Genomic DNA, 24491 nt, shown 5'->3' with positions numbered 1-24491 from the left:
CTAAATGTATAAGAGAAGAAGCACCGTCACATCTATATAAAAGACATGCTGGTAGTGGCACTGCATCATGATATATTAGAAAAGTCTGGTTTATATACAGTGGTACCTTGGTTGAAGAATAACTTGGTTTAAGAGCTCAGAGTTTTTAAAAATTGTGACTTGGTTTAAGGGCATTGCTTTGGTTTAAGAGCTCCCTGTACTGGATGTACATGGCGTACATAGCGGGGTCTACAGCACTGTACTCTGACCCAGGAAGTCTTCCTCACCTTCCAAATAGGGATGGTCCGAACCCGCCGAGGTTCGGGTTCGGCTGAACCCGAACGCTCGGCATCGGATTACCGCTGTCTGGCCGCTCTGTGCAACGAGCGGATACAGCGGGAGGACCGCCTAGAAAACTGGGATACAGCCTATGGCTATATCCCAGTTTTCCAGGCGTTCCTCCCGCTGGATCCGCCCGCTGCACGGAGCGGGCAGACAGCGGTAATCATTGCGGATGGTTCGGGTTCATACGAACTCCGTACGAACTCGGTTCGGACCATCCCTACTTCCAAATCATAGCAGAGCCAGGGGACAGGACTGTGGAGTTAATCTCTTCATAGCTGTAACCCCTCTCTCCCCAGACAGAAAGCGATGCATGTATGTGCCCACATCTGCCCTGCTCATTCCTTCCTGCTCCCTGCAGTCTCTGTCAGCCCTTGTGTTTCCCATCCTCTCCATTACTGTATAGTAAATTATAATGTCACATATTACTGTGCAGTATAGCGTTGGTCTGTGCTGTCCTCTAGTGATTATACTGGGCACATTTCAATGAATAATGAGTATTGTAGGTAATTATTGGTGGGTGCTGGAACCAATAAAACACAATTACATTATTTCCTATGGGAAAACACTGCTTGGTTCTCCTGAACAAATTAAAGGGAAGTCACCTCCAACCCACCCTCCTCAAAACTCTCAACTACAGTCATCTGTTAGTAGGATAAACAATGCTGATTCCAAATCTGTAGTTTGTAGCTTTCTACTCCTTTGTATTTCACCGTTGTAAGCCTACAAACTGGGCATGCTGATGCCTAGAGAGGACTACTTAGCTCAAGAATATAATGTAGATATTACCTCTAAAGTAAGGAGACACAGCAGCTCCCACTCACACTCACAGCATCCTCCTTCCACTCAGATGGGCTTGACTGACAGCTTGAGTGCAGTAAGAAGCCCTGCGATCATGCAAGTGACAAAGCCTGACTAGTGTGAGGAGGCTGCGGCTGTACGACTGGGGCTGCCACGTCCACTCCCCCATGACTTGATAGTGGTCACTTGTATAAGCTATTCATGATAGTGGTCACTTGTATATGGTATTAAATGTTATTTTATGTCTATTTGAAGCATCACTTACAAAGGAGGAGAACCTGTCAGGTCGCTGGTGCCTCGCACATGGACCACAGGAACTGTCAGTTTCTCTTTAAAGGGAACCTGTCAGCCAGGATGCCGTGGCGGAGCCCGCCCAATACCCCGGTGAAGCCCGGTATACGTAACCCTCCCGAGGGTTACGTATTCCGGGCTCCACCGGGGGGTCGGGCGGGCTCCGCTACAACGTCCCAGCTAACAGGTCCTTTTCAAAGGGAAACTATCAGCAGTTTAGACAAATCTAACTGCTGATAGCCCCCTATAGACGAATCTAACCTGCTGATAGCCCCCGGCACACTGAGGAGGAAGGTATGTGTCATAATAATCAATGAAACAAGAAAGGCCGGATGACGGCAGTACTTCTAACAGTGCTCTGGGCTAAAGATTACGCCAACTAACAGCATGGGACCGACACTGAGGAGGAAAGTAAGAGGCAAACCTTCCTCCTCAGCGTCCCGGGCGCTATAGGGGGCTATCAGCAGGTTAGATTCGTCTAACCTGCTCATAGTTCCCTTTTAAATTTATACCTATTTGTCTACGGCACAGAGATGCTCTATAATATAGAATTTTAGCAGATCAGAAGCAGAAAAATGAGCAAGGAAACTCCTGTAAAAGTGCACAAAGCTGATCCTGGGAATGGTCTATAATGGTTTGCCTTCCTGATAGTTTTACATACTCTACTATCATTGTGACTTCTAGGTATTGGTTAGATCGATCAATCATTAGTGTTTTAAGACCAAATTTAAACTTGTGTAAGGTAATGCAAATTACCTTTAAAGGGCATTTTCCAATTAAAGATTCCCAGATTTTTAATTCATTACACAGCTAGTCAGCTAATATATATATATATATATATATATATATATATATATATTTATTTTTTTTTACTTAAAATTCCTAGAATCTTATCCTCCAGTTACATTATGTGATCTCAGGATGACCCCCCTCCCCTGTAGAAACTATATGTGCCCTGGGCACTTTATGGGTCACCATCTCAGCCAGCAGAACTTCCTATATGTAGGAAGCTGCATGAACCTGGCCAGAAATTCCCATCACTTTTACTGATGATGATTATACAGCCCCTGTCACACCGTTATATTTGATTGCAGTTCAGCCTCCCTGACTGTACACTCACCGGCAACTTTAATAGGTACACCATGCTAGTAATGGGTTAGAGCCCCTTTTGCCTTCAGAACTGCCTCAATTCTTTGTGGCATAGATACAACAAGGTGCTGGAAGCATTCCTCAGAGATTTTGGTCCATATTGACATGATGGCATCACACAGTTGCCGCAGATTTGTCGGCTGCACATCCATGATGCGAATCTCCCGTTCCACCACATCCCAAAGATGCTCTATTGGATTGAGATCTGGTGACTGTGGAGGCCATTTGAGTACAGTGAACTCATTGTCATGTTCAAGAAACCAGTCTGAGATGATTCTAGCTTTATGACATGGCGCATTATCCTGCTGAAAGTAGCCATCAGATGTTGGGTACATTGTGGTCATAAAGGGATGGACATGGTCAGCAACAATACTCAGGTAGGCTGTGGCGTTACAACGATGCTCAATTGGGACCAAGGGGCCCAAAGAGTGCCAAGAAAATATTCCCCACACCATGACACCACCACCAGCCTGAACCGTTGATACAAGGCAGCATGGATCCATGCTTTCATGTTGTTGACGCCAAATTCTGACCCTACCATCCAAATGTCGCAGCAGAAATCGAGACTCATCAGACCAGGCAACGTTTTTCCAATCTTCTACTGTCCAATTTCGATGAGCTTGTGCAAATTGTAGCCTCAGTTTCCTGTTCTTAGCTGAAAGGAGTGGCACCTGGTGTGGTCTTCTGCTGCTGTAGCCCATCTGCCTCAAAATTCGACGTACTGTGCGTTCAGAGATGCTCTTCTGCCTACCTTGGTTGTAACGGTTGGCTATTTGAGTCACTGTTGCCTTTCTATCAGCTTGAACTAGTCTGCCCATTCTCCTCTGACCTCTGGCATCAACAAGGCATTTCCGCCCACAGAACTGCCGCTCACTGGATGTTTTTTCTTTTTCGGACCATTCTCTGTAAACCCTAGAGATGGTTGTGCGTGAAAATCCCAGTAGATCAGCAGTTTCTGAAATACTCAGACCAGCCCTTCTGGCACCAACAACCATGCCTTGTTCAAAGGCACTCAAATCACCTTTCTTCCCCATACTGATGCTCGGTTTGAACTGCAGGAGATTGTCTTGACCATGTCTACATGCCTAAATGCACTGAGTTGCCGCCATGTGATTGGCTGATTAGAAATTAAGTGGTAACGTGCAGTTGGACAGGTGTACCTAATAAAGTGGCCGGTGAGTGTATATGGGCAGCCTCTTGGCATATTTAGAGATAAATATCGAGATGAGAATTATTACACTGTCCTCCCAGAAGGCAGAGATAGTACTATCTGTAGCTGCCCATGTAGTGCATTATGGGAATTACAGCAGATTTAAAAGGGAGAGAATGAAGTTTTAGGCTATGTTCCCACACAGTATTTTGCAACCAATACCAGGAGTGGATTGAAAACACAAACGACTGTTGAAATTGAGTGGATGGACTTTATTTAATGACAATTAAAAAAAAACAAACAAAAAAAAAAAACCGTCGTTATTTGCCTTTAAATGGCGTCCATCCTCTAAATTTCAACAGCATCGGAACATAGCCTTTCTGTGTTTTCAATCCACTCCTGGTTTTGGATGCAAAATACTGAGCATAAATACCCAGTGTGAACAAAGCCTGAAGATGGTGGCTGATCAGAAGTCACATGACCCTAATAGAGTATTACGCTATGTTCACACAACGTATTTGTTGTAGAAATCCCGGCTGTAGCAACAACGATCATGATTTATACAGCACACACGTTGTATGTGAAAGCATAGAATCCCAGCCAAAGTATATACTGACATGTCAATTTTCTGCAGAGTGTAAACTGACATGTCAATTTTCTGTGGCCGCTATTTAGTAAATAGCGTCCGCAGAAAACCCTGTCAGTTCACATAGTGGAGCCTGCGGCTCCAGTTGCAAGCTCCATTTTGAACAGGGGGGAATTCGGATGCGGGCATGCACGGATGCACCCGCCATCTTGTATACTGTCCATCTACCATGATCTAGTCTAGTGCTTCTCATTTGGACTTATTACATTACAGTAGATCAGAAGACTACAGTGATGTATGTAGTGATGGCCATGACACAGCTTTCTCTACAACAGAAGAGGAATTTTATTTAAAGGGATGTCATGGAACAGCATCCAGGTCAAGGAACATCCGGTGTCTTACACTGTGAGAACACTGTATGGATGCAACAGAGCTGGGATAAAACAAATGACACTGCAGCAATAGTGAATATGAGTGTAATAATACATATACTACAGCAAACTGGGTGAGCGCTCTGGTCCACCCTAATACCAGTGCTTGCTTACACTGATGCGGCACTGTCCCTGCCCCCCTGATGTTGTTCCACACCCACTGCGGCCAATCAGTGAAGATGCAAGCTGCTCAGAACCTCTTCAGATGAGCTGGAACATAATGTTATCAGGGGAAGTAAACAACGGGAATATGGTGGACCAGTGCACCAGTGCCGGACATGGGGAGGTAAGTATGCTCTGATTTATCATTTACAGCCCTAGCAGACTGCAGTATAGCTTTTAAATATACTAGGACATCCCTTTAGATAAAATTCCTCTTCTGTTTCAGAGAAAGCTGTGTCATGGCCATCACTGTATTCTTCTGATCTACTGTAACGTAATAAGTCCAGATGGGAAGCACTAGACCATGGTAGATGGACAGTATACAAGATGGCGGACACAATTACCATTGTCTTTTATGTATAGATTTCCTACAACCAGATATCAATAGGAAATACCTGACTGGAATTGCTCTAGTCTGGCAGGATCAATAAGGAGCTTCTATTATACTATTTTATAATGGGGGACTGTAACCAGCTGAGTGCCGGCTACTCCTGTACGGGCCCGCCCCCTACTATAGCAGTACAGAGAGCAGCCGCCGCTCTATGGGGCAGATATAGCGCTCACCCGGGGCCCGTCCATGGTGCGGCGTCTGCCCTATACCCGATCACACGCTGCAGCAGAGGAGCATTTATCCGGTTGTCATGAGAACCTAGGCTCGGCAGCTACTTCCGGCGGTATCACACGTGACTTCCGCTCACAGCTAGGAGGGAGTGTGATTGGTCGGCGTTGTATGTCATTGCTGGTAGCGTGTGCCTCACAGTTGTAGTAGAGATGGGGAACCTGCGCTCCTCCAGTTGTAGTGAAACTACAATTGTCGTTACACCACGATAACCAAAGCTTTGACTGGCCGGGCATGCTGGGAATTGTAGTCCTGCATCAGCTAGAGGGCTGCAGGGTTGACCGCTGCGCTATAGTAACGCCATTCCAGAACGTTTATTAGTGATGTGACAGGAATGGCGCTGCGTGACCGATCCACCCATATTAACTGCCTTGTAGTAGACCCACTAGAGGACACAACAAGCTAGCGTGGGCTTACTCCAGGGATGAGACCCATATGTACATATCAGACAGGTTTCCTCACTGTATGGAGACGATTTCATAGCCCTGAGGCCCCTTGGTTACCCGCCCTCCCTCACAGCTCCGGGTTGCTATGGACTAGAGCTCAGACACTTCCTGTTACTGGACGGTGGCCGACTGGGAACTGGGGCGCATGCGTACTCGGCTTCCCGGCGCTCTCCTTCATCCCGTATGACTGCTCTTGGACCGGTGTTGTGTTATCGCAGGAGCTCAGCCTCTCTCGCCTGGAGACCGCCCCGGTAAGATCCCTGTCGCCTGTTCCTCTGGACGTTTCATTGCTGCCAGTGCGCTGCCAACCATGTCCAAGGCTGGTACCCGGGATGGTTGTCATGGCAACTGAGGAGAGCTGCGGGCTGTGATGGAGGAAGGGTTCCCTTCCCCCCAACACACAGTCACCTTTATTGCAAGGACTCAGCTAGAAGTGAATATGGCTGTAGTGTGCATAGTCCTGGTGTGCAGACCTGTACAGTGTGAATACGACCCTGACCCCTCCTAGTTCTCTGCGTGTTCAGGATCCATATACTGGACCCATAGCAAACATGGCTTTTATTGCTGGAGCCCTCACAAAGCAGAGAGATGCCGAATACATGTATGCAGAGGCGTAACTACCATCATAGCAGCTATAGCAACTGCTATGGGGCCCGCTGCATCAGGGGGCCCCCTGGCCAGCTTCTGCAATACACTGGGCCCCCTGAGCTGTCATCATTTGCAGCACAAGGTGGCCAAGCGGTTCTGCAAATGTCCCTTTAACTGCAAGCACTCCTGATCAGCGCTTACAGCTACGAAGTTATGACTAGACTTGACGGCTTAGTGGTCAGTCTGGGGGGGGGCAATCAAAACTTAGCTATAGGAACAGTCCGCCCGAGGCGTACGCCAGGGAGAGGGTGCAGAATCACCCCTTCTCCCTAGCGTACGCCTGCTGTATGCCCCGCTCGCTCGATGGGCAGGCTGGGGAGCTTGAGGGGGTGTGACATGATCCAAATCTACACCTCTTAGTGAATTCTGCTGGTGAAAAGGGGGCGGGGCTGAATATAAGACCAACGTACTTGTACGCTGGTCTATATAAATTCCCCCCAAGGAGTACAGAATAGACCATGGGTAGTATGGCTCATCATTATAGATGTCTTTGCAGCCACTCATTATATTGTGGGTTTGTGATCAAGGGGGAAGATCCACAGTGATTCTGCAACAAATACCTCATGTAATGTATACAGTTTTTGCTGTGTATTTCTGAGAGATTTGATAAAAAATTTTTCAAGCAGGTGGGATGGCCCCGGCGTGTAATCAGTGTGAGTGGCTTGGGTAGCATCAGCTCTAAATACAACCACAGGTACTCAAGTTATCTGCAGGTAATTTCTGGGTATTGTCCCTTGGTTGAATCAGTCAGAGTGTTCAGGTTCTGTTCTGTTTTGTTTTGTATTTGCAATAAAAAACCTGATCACTCTGTTGATAGATACATCTGGTAACATCCTAGGTGCGGACACCTTTTTTAGGACCAGCTGTACACTAGGGAGCAGAAGTTTAATCTGCATGTCAAGACTTTTAGCTCTAGAGGAAACTGGACAGCAGCCATAGGGGATTTGACATCCCCAGAGCTTCTCCACTGGGGAAGTTGTGCATTTAGTTATGCAGGTATGTCACATACAGATATGCAAATGATTAGAGGTTTGGTTGGATTTCACACTAGGTCCTCCCACAAAGCTGTGTAAAGCCTAGTGGATGTAAGTCGAACAACTAGAAGAAGAGAGCACAGGGGTGTTGTAGGGAAGTGCTAGGATTTTCATGGCTTGGCTTTTGCATCCAGGGGGAGCATCCCCTGAACTTTTGGATCTAAGTTACATAATAATAAAAATAGAGTGACAGGTCTGCTTTAACCCTTTGAGGACCAGGCCCAAAATGACCCAGTGGACCGCGCAAATTTTGATCTTAGTGTTTTCGTTTTTCCCTCCCCCCCCTTCTAAGAGCTCTAGCATTCTTAGTTTTCTATCTACAAGCCATGTAAGTGCTTGTTTTTTACAGGAGTAGTTGTACTGTGTGATGGCGTCTTTCATTTTACCATAACATGTATGATGGAATTCCAAATAAATTATTTATGAAGATATAAATAGGTGAAATCGTAAAAAAGAATGCAATATGGTAACGTTTGGGGGGTTCCTGTGTCTGCGTAATACACTTCATGGTAACAGCGACATGATACTTTTATTCTATAGGTCAGTCCGAACACAACCATATGCAGGTTACACAGATTATCTAATGTTATATATATATATATTTTTTTTATGAAATCCTTTTTTTTTGCAATTAAATATTAATAAAATGGGCCTATTGTGACGCTTATAACAGTTTTATTTTTTCACCTACGGGGCTGTATGGGGTGTCATTTTTTCTGCCATGATCTCGTTTTTATTAATACCATATTTGTGAAGATCGGACGTTTTGATCACTTTTTATTGATTTTTTTTAAAATATATAATGTAACATAAAATCGGTAATCTGCGCATTTTTTCCCCTCTTTTCGTGTACGCCGTTCACCGATCACAATGACGCTTGTTATATTTTAATCGGACAATTACGCACGCTACGGTATATTATATGTTTATCTATTTATTTATTTTTATATGTTTTATTTATATAATAGGATAGGGGGGGTTATTTCAACTTTTATTGGGGGAGGGGTTTTGGGGTAGTGTAATAGTGTTTTGAACTTTTTTTTTTTTTTTTACACATTTGAAGTCCCTTTGGGGAATTGTACATACACTACTTTGATTTCTACACTGATGATTGCTATGCCATAGGCATAGCATTGATCAGTGTTATCGGCGATCTGCTCATTGAGCCTGCCTGTGCAGGCTTAGTGCAGCAGATCGCCGATCGGACCGCACGAAGGAAGGTGAGAGACCTCCGGCGGTCCGTTTCAACAATCGGGACCCCCGCAGTCACACTGCGGGGGTCCCGATCGGTAAGTGACAGGGGACTCCCCCTGTCACTTACACTTAAACGCCATGGTCGCGCCGCAATTGCGGCGTTTAAGGGGTTAATGACACGCGGCAGCGCGACCGCTTCAGCGTGTCATTACCGGTGAGGTCCCGGCTGCTCAGTGAGCAGCCGGCCCCCACCTCCTATGAAGCGCGCTCCGCTCCGGAGCGCGCTTCATAGCGGGAGAAACATCCAGGACGTAGAGTTACGTCCAGGGTCGTCTGGGGACAGACTTCCATGACGTAACTCTACGTCCTGGGTCGTCTAGGGGTTAAAGTTACTCTGTATGCTTTAAATAAGCCGGGTCCCTAAATTGTTCATAACTACCAATGTGTTGTAGGCTAAAAGCTATAAATCTAATTGAAAATATTTTTTGTGTCTGCAGCACTTTAAGGTGAATTCAGCAATATCAATTCAAGGACAAGCACAGTTACAAGGAATGTCAAGAAAAATATAAATAGTTAAATCCATTGTAACAGGATTTGTTGGACTTTGGAAATATATATATACACATATAAAGGTTTGTACTTCTAAGAATCTCATCCGTCTTGCACTCCACATGTCTCTGTAGATTTATGGGTCACTGCATCTGTTGTATGTCCTTCATCTACTTGTAGGAAATTTTTTGTGGCAGACTGCAACGAGCACAAGAATAATATTGTATAATTTATAGAGCAAAATGGGAGAGCGCGAGAGTAAGGGTACTATTACACTAAGTGATTTTTCAACAATTTACCATAAACAATCTCCAACAATCGCTATGGCAACTACCTGAAATCGTTCACCCAATTACATGATTGTTCTTGCGGTCGTCTTGTCGTCGCTATTGCGAACAACGTCTTATTCCATGCAAATGATAAAAAGAGGTCCAAATTCTCTCAAACGACCAACAATTTCTCGTTGGTCGTTTAATCATTGTCTGCTATTACACTAAACGATTATCACAAGACCAGGGTGTAGCTACATGTGTCTATTCTCATAAAAAAGGAGAGAGAAATTGAACTGCACTCACCGTAGAAAATGTCTTTATCTTTATTTTTCCATCATTGTTAAAAACACTGGACAAAAAGTGCTGGACAAGGTGCAGATAGTGCGGCGGCAGACGCCATGGAGGTAAGGTGACAGGCTGTTTCACGCCTCTTTTCCGGCGCTTCTACGGACCACCCTCCTTTCCACGTCATCACGTTATTTAAATATCTTAATTTACTACGACGTCAGAATCATGTGACAGTGATTAGTGAAAACAAACAAGTATACATAATATTTATAAAACCACAGATCCATTGTAGATATTGCACATCGATACTACAGGAGGTTACGATCTACTCTTTCATTTAGACCTCCGGGGCCCTCCGCCTCTGTACGTATGATCCACAGTAGTTCAGTTCTTAAAAGCGAGCGTTGTCTGTCTTGCCCTATCTTACCGGGGACTCTTTCTATGCCGGCCTATCTTAGAACTGAAAAATCATTATCATGGCTCTCCTTCATATGATTAATTAGTCTTGTAGCTCCTATACCCGTTTTCAGGGAGTAAATATGCTCCCTGAAACGGGTACACATGGCTCTTCTAGTTTGGCCGATGTAAAATCGGCCACACGGACAGAGGATACAGTATACCACAAAGGTGGTTTTGCAACAGATGAAGTCCTTTATGGTAATATCAACACCATTTAGGCAGAGGTATCTGCCTTTTATCATAGCTGGGCACCACTTACAGGAACCGCACTTATAGTTCCCTACTAAGTCATTTTTTAACCAGATATCTTTTTTAGAAGTAAATTTACTCCGGACTAGATTGTCCTTTAAATTTGTACTTCTTCTAAAGGTGACATACGGTTTTTTATTTACCCATTCCCCCAACGTGGGATCTCCTTCCAACATACCCCAATATTTATTTATTACGCTGCGGATTTGGGGGGCCATAGGTGATAATTTGAAAGAAAACGCAAATCTATCACTCTTCTCTTTCTTTTTTCTGTTAGTTGCTCCTTTTAACAATGTGAGTCTATTCTTTAATTTGGCTTTATTACATGCTTCATCTAACAGCGATTTAGGATATCCTCTCTGGAGCAGGCGTTGAGTAAGATCGTCCGCCTGCCGCAGAAAGGACTCCATATCGCTGTTGATGCGGCGCAATCTCAAGTATTGGCCGTAAGGGACTGCCTTCTTTGTAGACTCCGTATGATAGCTGTTGTAATGAAGTAATGTATTGGAGGATGTCGGTTTACGGTAGCCTTCTGTTTTAAGACCCCCGTTGTCCTTACGCACCAGAACATCCAGGAATTCTAATTGGTCAGTATCTGTTTTAGAAGTGAATAGCATGTTCATATCATTTGTGGTATTAAGCATTTCCACAAATAATTCAAAATCTTGTGCTGAACCCAACCAGATTATGAACACATCGTCCACATAGCGTACGTATTTGTATATATATTTACCAAACCTGTTAGTGGAAGAGAAAATATACTTAATTTCAAAAGCAGCCAAAAACAGATTTGCTACACTACAGGCCACCGGAGTGCCCATGGCAACTCCGGAGACCTGTAGGTACCACGTTCCGTCAAACTGGAAGACATTATTAGATAGAATAAGATCTAGTGCTTCACAGACAAATTGTATATACTCAATACTTTTATCCGTTTTTTCCAGTAACATTCGTATATTGTTTATTGCCAAGGCTTGGGGAATGCGAGTATATAGCGACTCGACATCTATCGAGGCTAAAAGAGAAGATTCCCCACATGCACAGTCCCCCAACACGTCCAAAAATTAGTGCCACCATGCCACCATGAACCTCTATTTTTTGATTTACTATTGACTTTATCTTTTTGGTTGAGCACACATTAATTATCCAGTGTACAAGAGCCCTATTTGGTTTATTAAACATGGAGATACAAGAAACTCCAATGGAGGAACCAGCAGCTGTTACCAATATGGACATAGTTTTAGGTGCAGGGCGAGCAGACGCCAATGATTTTTTTAAAACATGTGATCTCAGTGATCCATTGCAGCTTATGAGCACAAAACAACTAGAATACAAGATACAGACTCTGGCGGAGAAGGAGATACGTCTTTTTTGGACAATTCACTCCCTCAGGTCCTATATGGAATGTAACAGAGTCCCAAGAGGTTTGAGATGCTATAAAGAAGCCTCACAGTTCACAGAGGATTCAGAATTCATGGCTGAATGGACCAAATTACATCTGGAACATTCAATGAAAATTATGATACTGGTCAAAACAAGGAATGAGAAGGAGTACATCACAATAACCAATGATTTAAGTCGAGCAAAAATGGAATTAAAAACACGAATGACAGAGGAACAACAAAGTCTTTTTTACAAAACTGGAGAAACGGCTTATGACCCTGCAAGTCACTATAAAGGAACAAAAAAGAGACAAATATTTAAGAGACAAAACAGACTACGATATGGACAGAATATTTGAAAAGAAGAGGACCAATAGGAAACAACGGAGAAATAAATCCAATAACAAATCACGTAGTGAATTCTGGACAACAGACTCGGACTCTAGTGTCTCGGATCCAGGAACAACCCAACGCAACCCGCCATCAGGAGGAAACCATCAAAATTCCCAAAATCCCCCTTTAGGTGCAAAACCCGAAGGGGAGGAAGAAAGAAGAAAAAGACAGTATGGGGGACAAAGGGGGAAGAGAAAAAATGTGTCGTGGAGGAATTGACATATGAGTATAACCCCATTAATATTGTTAATTTAACCAATATTCCTTTGGACAATGCCATGACTGCCGTCCTATCAAAGGGCTTGAACTTTTGCGTTCCGGAGCCCTTTGATTTTACGGCATTTGAAAGAGATCTCTTTCAATCAATACGCAAACTTAACCTAAAAAAGTTTTTTTCTTGTAAAACAGGTACTCCTAGAGAGAATCTAGTGGGAGAGGTGCAGTCCACTATTGGCCCTTTGGGGTTTATTGCACCTGAAATAGAGAGCGAACAAGAGAAAGATTGTGTAATTATGTTGGCAGAGTTGGCAGGTGAAAATGTATCCAAAATTTCTGACGCACCAGATACCAATGAAGTATTCACACGAGGAGTCAAATCCACTTTCTCCCCCCCCCCTTGTTATCAGGTAGCACCTTAGATGTTTTCCATAAAAGAGTAATAGCAGATATAAAAGCTTTGATATACCCTGATATTCCACATAATCTAAACAGAGAGGAATGGAAAGCACTACAAGTTTTAAAAAAACGGGAGGATATAGTAATAAAAGGTGCAGACAAGGGGGGTGGGATTGTGTTGATGACAACGGAATATTATGTAAATGAAGCATTGCGACAATTAAGTAACACCACAAATTATCAACGTTTGTCTGCAGATCCCACCAGTAAGATTAGCGGTAAACTGCAAACATTTCTTAGGTTATATGTGGAGAGAAAGGTCATTTCGGAAGGTACAGCTCGTAAGTTGCTACCACCTGCTCCAAAACCCCCTTGTTGGTACTTTTTGCCTAAGATCCACAAAAGCATGCGCAGTCCCCCAGGACGTCCGATAGTGTCTGGGGTGGGCTCTATATTAGAGCCTTTGTCCCGTTATATTGATTGGCTACTTAGCCCCTTGCTAGAAAATGTTCCTTCCTTGGTTATAGACACAAATCAATTTTTGGACGTGTTGGGGGACTGTGCATGTGGGGAATCTTCTCTTTTAGCCTCGATAGATGTCGAGTCGCTATATACTCGCATTCCCCAAGCCTTGGCAATAAACAATATACGAATGTTACTGGAAAAAACGGATAAAAGTATTGAGTATATACAATTTGTCTGTGAAGCACTAGATCTTATTCTATCTAATAATGTCTTCCAGTTTGACGGAACGTGGTACCTACAGGTCTCCGGAGTTGCCATGGGCACTCCGGTGGCCTGTAGTGTAGCAAATCTGTTTTTGGCTGCTTTTGAAATGAAGTATATTTTCTCTTCCACTAACAGGTTTGGTAAATATATATACAAATACGTACGCTATGTGGACGATGTGTTCATAATCTGGTTGGGTTCAGCACAAGATTTTGAATTATTTGTGGAAATGCTTAATACCACAAATGATATGAACATGCTATTCACTTCTAAAACAGATACTGACCAATTAGAATTCCTGGATGTTCTGGTGCGTAAGGACAACGGGGGTCTTAAAACAGAAGGCTACCGTAAACCGACATCCTCCAATACATTACTTCATTACAACAGCTATCATACGGAGTCTACAAAGAAGGCAGTCCCTTACGGCCAATACTTGAGATTGCGCCGCATCAACAGCGATATGGAGTCCTTTCTGCGGCAGGCGGACGATCTTACTCAACGCCTGCTCCAGAGAGGATATCCTAAATCGCTGTTAGATGAAGCATGTAATAAAGCCAAATTAAAGAATAGACTCACATTGTTAAAAGGAGCAACTAACAGAAAAAAGAAAGAGAAGAGTGATAGATTTGCGTTTTCTTTCAAATTATCACCTATGGCCCCCCAAATCCGCAGCGTAATAAATAAATATTGGGGTATGTTGGAAGGAGATCCCACGTTGGGGGAATGGGTAAATAAAAAACCGTATGTCACCTTTAGAAGAAGTACAAATTTAAAGGACAATCTAGTCCGGAGTAAATTTACTTCTAAAAAAGATATCTGGTTAAAAAATGACTTAGTAGGGAACTATAAGTGCGGTTCCTGTAAGTGGTGCCCAGCTATGATAAAAGGCAGATACCTCTGCCTAAATGGTGTTGATATTACCATAAAGGACTTCATCTGTTGCAAAACCACCTTTGTGGTATACTGTATCCTCTGTCCGTGTGGCCGATTTTACATCGGCCAAACTAGAAGAGCCATGTGTACCCGTTTCAGGGAGCATATTTACTCCCTGAAAACGGGTATAGGAGCTACAAGACTAATTAATCATATGAAGGAGAGCCATGATAATGATTTTTCAGTTCTAAGATAGGCCGGCATAGAAAGAGTCCCCGGTAAGATAGGGCAAGACAGACAACGCTCGCTTTTAAGAACTGAACTACTGTGGATCATACGTACAGAGGCGGAGGGCCCCGGAGGTCTAAATGAAAGAGTAGATCGTAACCTCCTGTAGTATCGATGTGCAATATCTACAATGGATCTGTGGTTTTATAAATATTATGTATACTTGTTTGTTTTCACTAATCACTGTCACATGATTCTGACGTCGTAGTAAATTAAGATATTTAAATAACGTGATGACGTGGAAAGGAGGGTGGTCCGTAGAAGCGCCGGAAAAGAGGCGTGAAACAGCCTGTCACCTTACCTCCATGGCGTCTGCCGCCGCACTATCTGCACCTTGTCCAGCACTTTTTGTTCAGTGTTTTTAACAATGATGGAAAAATAAAGATAAAGACATTTTCTACGGTGAGTGCAGTTCAATTTCTCTCTCCTTTTTTATGATATTGCACTGTCTTATCTGATTTGAACTAGCACCGCCGTTTGATTGCTGCTCCACATTTGCCATTGTAGGGCTGGGATTAGTAGTGCCACCATGAACCTCTATTTTTTGATTTACATGTGTCTATTCTGTCTATTGAATTTCCAACTGCAACCAAGAGCCAAAGAGGAGTTGAAGTGAGGCGCTTGTGTCGCACTCCTTCCTCCTCCTTCTTCTCCACCAATGTTCTGAACTGCCCTGCCTCCTGCATGATCACTTCATCTTACTGGTCTGTACATGTACTGCATGGCTCAGCGGTGCATGCACAGACCAGAAGGATGGCGTAATCATGCAGGAGGCTGGGCAGTTCAGAATATTCATGGAGGAGGGAGTGGTGAGGCGTGCCAGCGTCTCACCACGGCTCCTCTTTGACTCTTGATTACAGTTGGAAAATCAAAATTATACAGCCACCCCTCCTACGACAGAATAGCCACAGGTAACCGGCTAACTGATGTTATACCACCTACAGCACACTGTCAGCACCTTGGTTTGGGTCAGAGTCGTGACAGATTCCCTGTTAAGTATTTTAATCAATGTGAAAGTAGCTTTGTGTTGGAAAAAGGAGTGCTTTGGATATTTTAAAAGATAGTTTAGATGAATGGGAGACATAGCTATTGACCAACAACAATTGAAGCTGTATGGGCTACTCTAGTATAAGATCTTTTAGGTTCTGTAAGTTGTGAGGGTGAACTTCATGGGTCAGTCATTTTGCTCAGTCGGATTAAGACAGTATGGATTAGTCAACACCTTCTCTTCTCATCTCTTTGTCATGTTTCTCCAACTATTTCTGATTTTTATATTGTTTTTTACAGCACTGCCGTTAGAGAATGTTGTTGCCCAGAAGGGGGTTGTACTTGGTCCATACAATGTTTAGGTAGGGTAGTACCTGTAAAAGTATTGTCCACATCAGTACTCAGACCTCAGGCGCCTGTTAACCTATCAGACTGCATCTAGAGTGTTAGAGTAAACCAGAGCACCCAGAGAACATACAAACTCATATGTTTTCCTTGAGGGTTCGTTATTTTCCTTATTTAATAACCATCTAGAATAGAAACCCAACTCTCCCAGGTTAATAAAGTAGCAGTGGGCATGCATGACTCCCTCTCCATTTATTATGGCAGACACCTAGGTTAGCCAAGTACAGCACTCTGCTATCTCCAACAGCACCCATAGAGAGAGGCAGTGGCCATGTATGACAGCTGTTCCATTCAGCTTTTAGAAATGCAAAAAAACGGGTTGCAAAAGCAAAAAGTGTGACTAATCCCTAATGGTTAGCGCTGCCCAAAGACCTCCAACTGTTGAAAACAGATAAAAAGTTTAAAGTTTTTACATTTACATGTTTCACAATTTACATGTTACACGGATCAGGTCATCTTCATCAGAATAGCAGTACATGTACTGTAAAAGTACCTGTAAACTTTTTATCTGTTTTCAACTGTTGGAGTTCTTTGGGCAGCGCTGACCGTTCTGGATTAGTCACACTTTTTGCTGTTGCACCCTGTTTTTTGCATTTCTCTATGGGCCCCTACCTGGGAGTATCCTGTTCAGACTTTCATAGTTGGCTTGCAGCCCCTAATTCTCCACTGGAAATATCAGCATCTTGCCATTTTAAAAATCTGATACCCACTTGGGTGATATGCATAAAGCCCAAGTGGCTTAAAGGTGAGCACCCCATGAGCTCTCTGCATAGTAATCTGACTTGTTTGTACACGAGGTGCTGCTGCCTTACTTTTTTCTCTCCCTCTCCTCTATTCATCTCGTAGAGTCATTTCCTTGTTCTCGAGATTGCTGGTTTCATGGATAGGGAGTAAATAACTTTTCATTGAACAATCACTTTAAGACTATAGTTTTTTTTATTATTCACTATGCAGCTAGTTAGCATAAAAAATTTCAGCTAGTATTACCTAATTTAGTTGTTTCCTTCTGTCTAAAAACTCCTTGAATCCTTCCTTTCATTTTGGTCATGTGATCTCATGGTGACCCATTGGAAATTACATGTGTTTCTGGACTCTCAATGGGGGTCACAATCTTATTCTGCAGAATTTCCTATATGACGGAGCAGCATGGACAATTACACACAAGCTCTTACTCATAGCAACCAATCACGGCTCAGATTCCTGGTTATGTCTCTTAGCTAATTTACAGGTATATAGAGATGAAAATTATTACAATGTCCTCCCAGCAGGAAGAAAGATTGTACTGGCTCTAGCTGTCCATGTGATGCTGTGCTGATGTGTCAGTAGATTGATAGGAGATTTGTAAAGGGAGAGGATGCAGTTTAAAATATAAAAGAAAAGATGGTGGCTAATCAGAAGTCACTTGACTTGGATACAGTAGTAAAATGTTGCAGCAGAGCTGGAATTAAACAGATAACACTGTAGGAATAGTGATGGTGAGTGTGCAATATATGGGCAAAAAAATCAATTATTATTATTATTTTTTTTAATCAAGGGGTATCTTTAAAAGCCATGTTCAGGTGGGATTCTCCTTTTTTTTTTTGCCTAACTTTGCTGTTTGATTTCTTTTGAGTAGAAACTTTAGATTTAGCTTGTATTTATATAGCATCAAAACCTTCAGTAATAATGTACACAGAATGTTTTGCAGATGAGGGACGGAAGAATGTATGAAACTGTTTCCACCAGTTTTATGGTGTAGAAAAGTCATTTGTAGAGCACAGCATGTTTCCCCTAGACATTGTGCCTTTTCTTACTTCTTTCTTCAGGGTTATCCAGGAGGAGGGGTCCAGCATCACTACAAGAAATCCATTATTACTTCAGACCGAAAATTACATGAATCTTACCACAGATCAATTTCATTTTTTGTCTGCAGATTTGTAGACGTGCCACATCTATTAATAGGTGCACTTTACTGTATGAAGCGCCAGTACTAGAATATCACTCCCATAGAGTTTTTTTCTGTTATGTCTGCAAAATCTGACAGAAAAATAAAATTGTGGCATGCTCCATTGTATGCTGTATTATAGAGCTGTTCTGTACTAGAAGCACTGTAATATGGTGCCGAATGTCTGCTCACCTTAACACGTGGCATATGCATGGAGGGATCAGAATGAACAAACATTTAGCTGTAAGATATCCTATGTGCAAGTGTGCCCTTAGGGTGGGCTCAAAGGACGCCTATCTTTTTTACAAACTTCTGACCTCCACCAATTGCCCAAATAGAATAGGCTGAGGTGCTTGGCTTAGGCTGGGTTCACACTACGTTTTTGCAATCCGTTTTTTTTCATCAGTTTTTTTGCAAAAAAAAAAAGGATAAAAAACGGATGCATGTGTGTGCATCCGTTTTGACCAGTTTTTCCATTGAATTCCATTATAAGAAAAAACAGATCAAAAGGGATCAGTTTTTTTTAACGTACACAAAAATGTAGTCAACCTCATTTTTGTGTCCGTTAATAAAAACGGATCCATTTTGATCTGTTTTTTTTTTTATCATGGAATTCAATGGAAAAATGGATCAAAACGGATGCACACACACAAATCAGTTTTTTCCATCCGTTTTTCATCCGTTTTTTGTAAAAACAGATGGAAAAAAACTGATTGCTAAAACGTAGTGTGAACCCAGCCTTAGAGTTACACTCTCTGTTTCTGCTCAACTCCTCTTGGAGATTAGAGTGAACATATTACAGTCATAGAAAGCTGTGGTGGCCTCAGCACCAGACTAACCCCAATCTAAACTGTGACTTGCCAGAAGTTTGCATTAGAGATGGGTATAATTTAGATGTATGTGGCAAAGAACTAAACAGCTATGTAGTGTATTTATTTATTGATATATGCCCATTCTTGAATTGTTTAATGGGGTTGTGTCATTAAAGCTTATATTCTGGATATTCCATATCTTACTCTATAAAAGATCTCTTGGTGGTCTCTCCGGTCAAAAATGTATGTGATCCTTGCTGAACAGTGCCATCTGGGCAAGGCTTTACGGCTTTCACGCCCGTAAAGCCCCGTCTACATCGGTGTCATGTTCCTCGCCCTCCCTGTGATGCCAATCTGGAGGGTTAGTCCCCGCTCCCTTCTGATGACGTCACAGAGGGGCCAGGGATTAGGCTTCTTTAAAGAGGTTGTGTAGTATAAACTATTAATTTATGCAGCTGCAGGGGGACATATATTAGTGCCGTATTCTTATCTGTCCCACTCTGCCGCTGCTGCTGTCCGGCCGCCCAGTGTCAGCTGCTCTATGTTGCAGTCGTCAATTTCACTGCATCCTCTGATGTGCTGTTCTGACAGGAAAGGGCCGCTAAGCATAGACAGTATAGTGATGTCTTCCCTTAATCCTCAGCGCCCCATGTGCTTTAAGGTGATATCAGCAGCTTAGATGCATCTTTCCCTTTAACAGGTATATGTATAGTGACTGGTAATCATATTTTACAGCTGTGTACTACAGATCATATTCTTATAAATACACTGAGCAATTATCTTTCATTGCCTTTCTCCCAGGTCATTTCTAGATATAATACCCATTTAGCAGAGCTTATTGTGGCTCCTGATCACATTGCATTACAAGAGTAAACTGTCACATGTTTTATTTATTTGCCTCTGACCACAATCTGCTACTTGATGAGCTTCTTATTTATTCATGAAGGTTACTTGGTGACATCAGAAAGACAGGAGTGCATGCAGTGTTCAGTGGTCTTAATGTAAGCAGAAAGAGATGCCCTGGGGAGGAAGATATAACTCGCTCTCTGATTCCTTGCAGCTCTTCCATGTACAGCAGCGGGCAGCTATGGGCAGGAGAGGACCGATCAATGGTCAGCCGCATGCAGAAGAAGTTTTGGGAAACAAAACAAGTGTTAATCAAGGTTACAGGGAAGAAAGAGGATGAACATGTGGTTGCATCAGACGCCGAGCTGGATGCCAAACTTGAGGTAGTGAATGATTATAGTTATACATAATCTGTCAGTAGGACCACAGTGCTTCCAAGACTCATTAAGGCATGAGACATTAGTCTTAGTGCTGACTGCATTTGAATCATGTTCAGAGAGGTGTGATTACAACTGATTTCAGTCTACTCACAGTGACTACTTGAAAGCCCAGATGACCAGTTGAACATCATTTGCATACTGTGCAGGACGTAATAAAAGTATTTTGTCGGACGATAGCTGGCCTGGGCGAACAGATGAAATATATGTTAGCAATGATTGTAGGAGGTTGTATTAGGTATGATTTTTAGCTATATACCCGTATATGCCCTGATTGGTTCCCTTTAAGGTTATGGACACAATTTGAATTCACATTTTTATTCTTGCTTTGTAATTAGCATGGTGTAAAATAATTTTCTCTATAGGGTTTTATTAAAAATTCTGCTTATTTTCACTTATCCATGCTGTTTGTTTTGACATAGCAGGTCTGTCTGGAATGTATCCAGCCATGTAATACGAAAAATAGATACATCTATTAAATAAGATACAAGAAACATTGCACATATTACAATGTCACCTCAATCCTCTTCAAATCTGTCTGTTAAAGAGGAACCACACTGTTCCTGAAAAGTAAACAGAGGCTTCCTTCTCAACCCTAAAATGGAAAGAACGGAGGGATGTCTCAGGAACAGTGAGAGCACTAGAATCACCTTGTCGCCACTCTAAAGCATTCGTCTTTGAAAATCATACAGTTTTATAAAAATCGTTTGAAACAATAGGTGCGCTTCATCTTATAATGTAACTGTGACAAGAATAAATACCATATACTGATTAAGTAAATAAGGCATTTTAATAGACATGTTGCTAGAGAGCGCTTTCCACTCAATATATCAAATAATATGACTTTGGACTTAGTTTACTCAAACCTATTTAACGTCATGAAGACATTTTCATAATGCTGAATAATTTTCTCCCCACGTTCCGCTTCTGTGTACTAGATGTCTCCTATGGTTTCTGCCTAATGTAATATATGTTCTTTTGTTATGTACTGGGGTTTTGTGTCTTTGTAGTTTTAATATAAGCATTTCTTTATAATTTCCAGATATTTCATTCAATTCAAACGACAGGATCAGAATTGCTTAAAATAATTGAAAAATATCATCAAGCGCTCAACGGTATGTATAGATAATTCACATTTTAGTGAAAACAGTATACTGCAGCCTCGGCTACTATTCTCTTCTATAGATTAAAGATTGGCAGGGGTGATGGTTGTCAGGACTCCAGAAATCAACCATTAAAAGCCTGTCTTGGGGTACTATTACACGGGCCGATTAAGGCCCGATAATGTAAACGAACGCCGATTTGCTAGATCGGCGCTTGTTTACTGGGCCTATTACACGGCCCGATAATCGTTTAACAAGGGCTGCAGGGACATTGTTACCGATGTCCTTGCAGCCCACGTTTAAACTTTATACATTACCTGTCCAGGCTGCAGGGCTCCTCTTGCTCTGTGCTTCTCCCCAGGTCCGCGCGCTCCAGCTTCAGAACAGCCTGTCTCAGCTGACAGGCTGCTCAGCCAATCACTGGCCGCAGCCGTCCCAGCCAGTGATGGCTGAGCGGCCTGTCAGCTGAGACAAGCCGCTCTGAAGCGGGGAGAAGCACAGAGCAAGAGGAGCCCTGCAGCCTGGATAGGTAATGTATTCTTCTTTGCTAATCGTCAGCGCCGGCTGGGCACCGCTATTACACGTAGCGATGCACGGTCGGCGCTCGACAATTAAAGGTCATATCAACGATCAGCCGATGACAACGATCATCGACTGATCGTTGTCTTTATTACACGGAACGATATTCGGACGATTTTCATTCCGTGTAATAGTACCCTTATTAAATACGCTATAAATTTTTTTTTCCCAGGCAATCCCTTTAAATGCTGTCTTGTCTTTTCTAGCACTGTCCTTAGAAGAAAATGATTTTGGTTTGCACTTGAAAGTACATGCTCAACAAAACAGCACCCGAGCTGGGAAAATGATGAAAGTTACTGGCAATGCTTTGTGCTCATCTGCAGGCCAGAGGTATACTATTATCCTTATTCACTCTTTAAGAATAGTTTAGTCATAAAACTTTGCAAATTCTAGTAAAATAACCAAACAAAACAAAAAACTGAATACTTACCACTAGTGTTCCAGTATTTGTGAAGCCATAGAAATGATGGCAATAAGTAGGCCATGTGACTACTGAGGAGAATGATTGGCTACAGCAGTTATGTGCCAGAATGGTGCGTCATTGCTCAAAGTGTGTAAACAGAAACTGTTAGGGGACCATTGGACCCTCTGGGCTCAGGCAACAGAGGGATCTAACATGTTAGCATTATGGGAAAAATTTACTTAGACTTTGGGCCATATCTGAATGCCCTGGTTTCTTGCAAAGGAGCTCTGATCTCAGGTGATTGACGCAGATCTACTGAACCTTGATCAGTCATGTGCCTGAGCAGCAGAAGCGTTTTTTGGGTCGTTTGGGCATCTTTTTCCTGCTGTCAGTTTTCAACCAGTCATCCTCTATTACAAAGGGACATATGCAGGTCAGAACAGCCCAATCTGCCGTAGAACAAGCATTGCTAGCCTTTAAGGGGATATCTAGGATTAGAAAAAAAACAGAGCTACTAAAAAAAGCACCACCCGTGTCTTCAGGTTTTATCTGGTATTACAATCCTTTCACTTCAATTGAACTGAGCTGCAAAACCACACCCAAACTGAGGACAAAAGAAATTCTGTTTCTGGAATAAAATGGCCATACTTTGTGGCCCATGTGTTGGAGGCGTACTGGTGTCAGTAGAAGGGGAGACAAATCTATTGGACTTAAGGAGGGACCCACAACCTTTGGCATCCAGGTCAGGAATAAGAGATTTCCATTTTTCCAATGTAGGTAGTTGGTTCTTGGCTCTGATAAGATAGGAGTATAGAGAGTACACTAGGCCACCAGGGCCTTAAAATCTTATGATACCTATTAGGGGAAAGGAAGAAATTCATTTGGAAGGAGCAGGGAACTGTGAGTTTACTGCATTGTGGAGAAAAATACCAGGGAGTCCTTTACATATAAGTCTGAGAAATAATGGTCTCCCTGAAGATGCCAGTAACGTGTGTGTGTGTGTGTGTGTGTGGGGGGGGGGGGGGTCTGAATAAACCAAATAGTCGACTTAAGAGAGACTTTTAAAGTCCATGATTATTTGGATGCTAACCATATTTTCTTAATGAGCAGGGGTAATGGAATGTGAGGGAAGGTGGGAGACTAAAGTAAGAACCATAGGGTCAATGGCTTGTTGAAGTCAAATGTATATTTCAGAGAAGCCGGGAGTTTGGGCCTGTGTCCAGAGGCCTAGATATTAAAGCTATCCCACTAAATAGTACATACCAGCACCATCTTTGGCGTATTGAAGTTTGGCCTACTGTAATTTAGATCTAGAGGTACCCCAGATAAACCTAATCATGTTGGTGTCCAAATCAGAGAAGAAAATGTTGCGGATTGGTACAAACACATGCTAAAGTATATACAGACACTTAGGTAATGCAACCATTTTAAAGTAACTCTGTACCCACAATCTAACCCCCCCAAACCACTTCTACCTTCGGATAGCTGCTTTTAATCCAAGATCTGTCCTGGGGTCCGTTCGGCAGGTGATGCAGTTATTGTCCCAAAAAAATACTTTTAAACTTGAAGCCCCGTGCCAAACAGGAGTATCTGTGCCCTAACTTTGCACATCCTCTCTGTCCCTCCTCCCCACCATCCTCATCATTAGGAATGCTCCAGGCAGATTGCCTCCTATTCCCCACCTGTGGCAGCCCAGCACATGGGCTGGATCATTAAGGACCTGTGCAATGTTCAGCATGGAGAAAATGTTTCATTGGCATTCCTAATGATGAAGAGGGTGGGGAGGAGGGACGGAGGGGTGGTGCAAAGTTAGGGCACAGATACTCCTGTTTGGCACGGGCTTAAAGGGAACCTGTCACCCCCTGTGCCGGGGTGACAGGCTCCCGACCCCCCGTTAGAGCCCCCTATACTCACCTGATCCCGCCGGGTCCCGCTTCTGGAGATGGTCGGGTCACGGAGATCTCAGCCGCTGCAGCCCAGCGCGCGCGCTGAGAGATGAGTCCGACGCTCATAGAGAATGACGGAGCGCTGGACTCTCCTGTCATTCTCTATGAGTGTTGGAC

At 43.0% G+C, this 24491-nt stretch overlaps 1 protein-coding gene across 2 annotated transcripts in view; it reads left to right on the top strand.

The window, feature by feature from the left end:
• Positions 1 to 4996: 4996 nt before the first annotated feature.
• ICA1L (islet cell autoantigen 1 like) overlaps positions 4997 to 24491 on the top strand; it is a 42682-nt gene continuing 23187 nt past the window's right edge. Inside the window, exons 1-5 of one of the 2 annotated variants that reach the window (XM_069983308.1) lie at positions 4997 to 5015; positions 9330 to 9464; positions 20121 to 20289; positions 21386 to 21458; positions 22232 to 22355. In XM_069983308.1, the coding sequence (XP_069839409.1) occupies positions 20128 to 20289; positions 21386 to 21458; positions 22232 to 22355 (359 nt within the window). In that variant the 5' untranslated portion in view covers positions 4997 to 5015; positions 9330 to 9464; positions 20121 to 20127. Of the gene's footprint in view, positions 5016 to 5601; positions 6208 to 9329; positions 9465 to 20120; positions 20290 to 21385; positions 21459 to 22231; positions 22356 to 24491 lie in introns of those variants that run through there. The other variant, XM_069983307.1, reaches the window with a different exon arrangement.

Source organism: Dendropsophus ebraccatus, chromosome 9 (assembly GCF_027789765.1).
Source record: "Dendropsophus ebraccatus isolate aDenEbr1 chromosome 9, aDenEbr1.pat, whole genome shotgun sequence".
NCBI lineage: Eukaryota > Metazoa > Chordata > Amphibia > Anura > Hylidae > Dendropsophus > Dendropsophus ebraccatus.
This window is presented reverse-complemented; position numbering and strand designations above follow the sequence as displayed.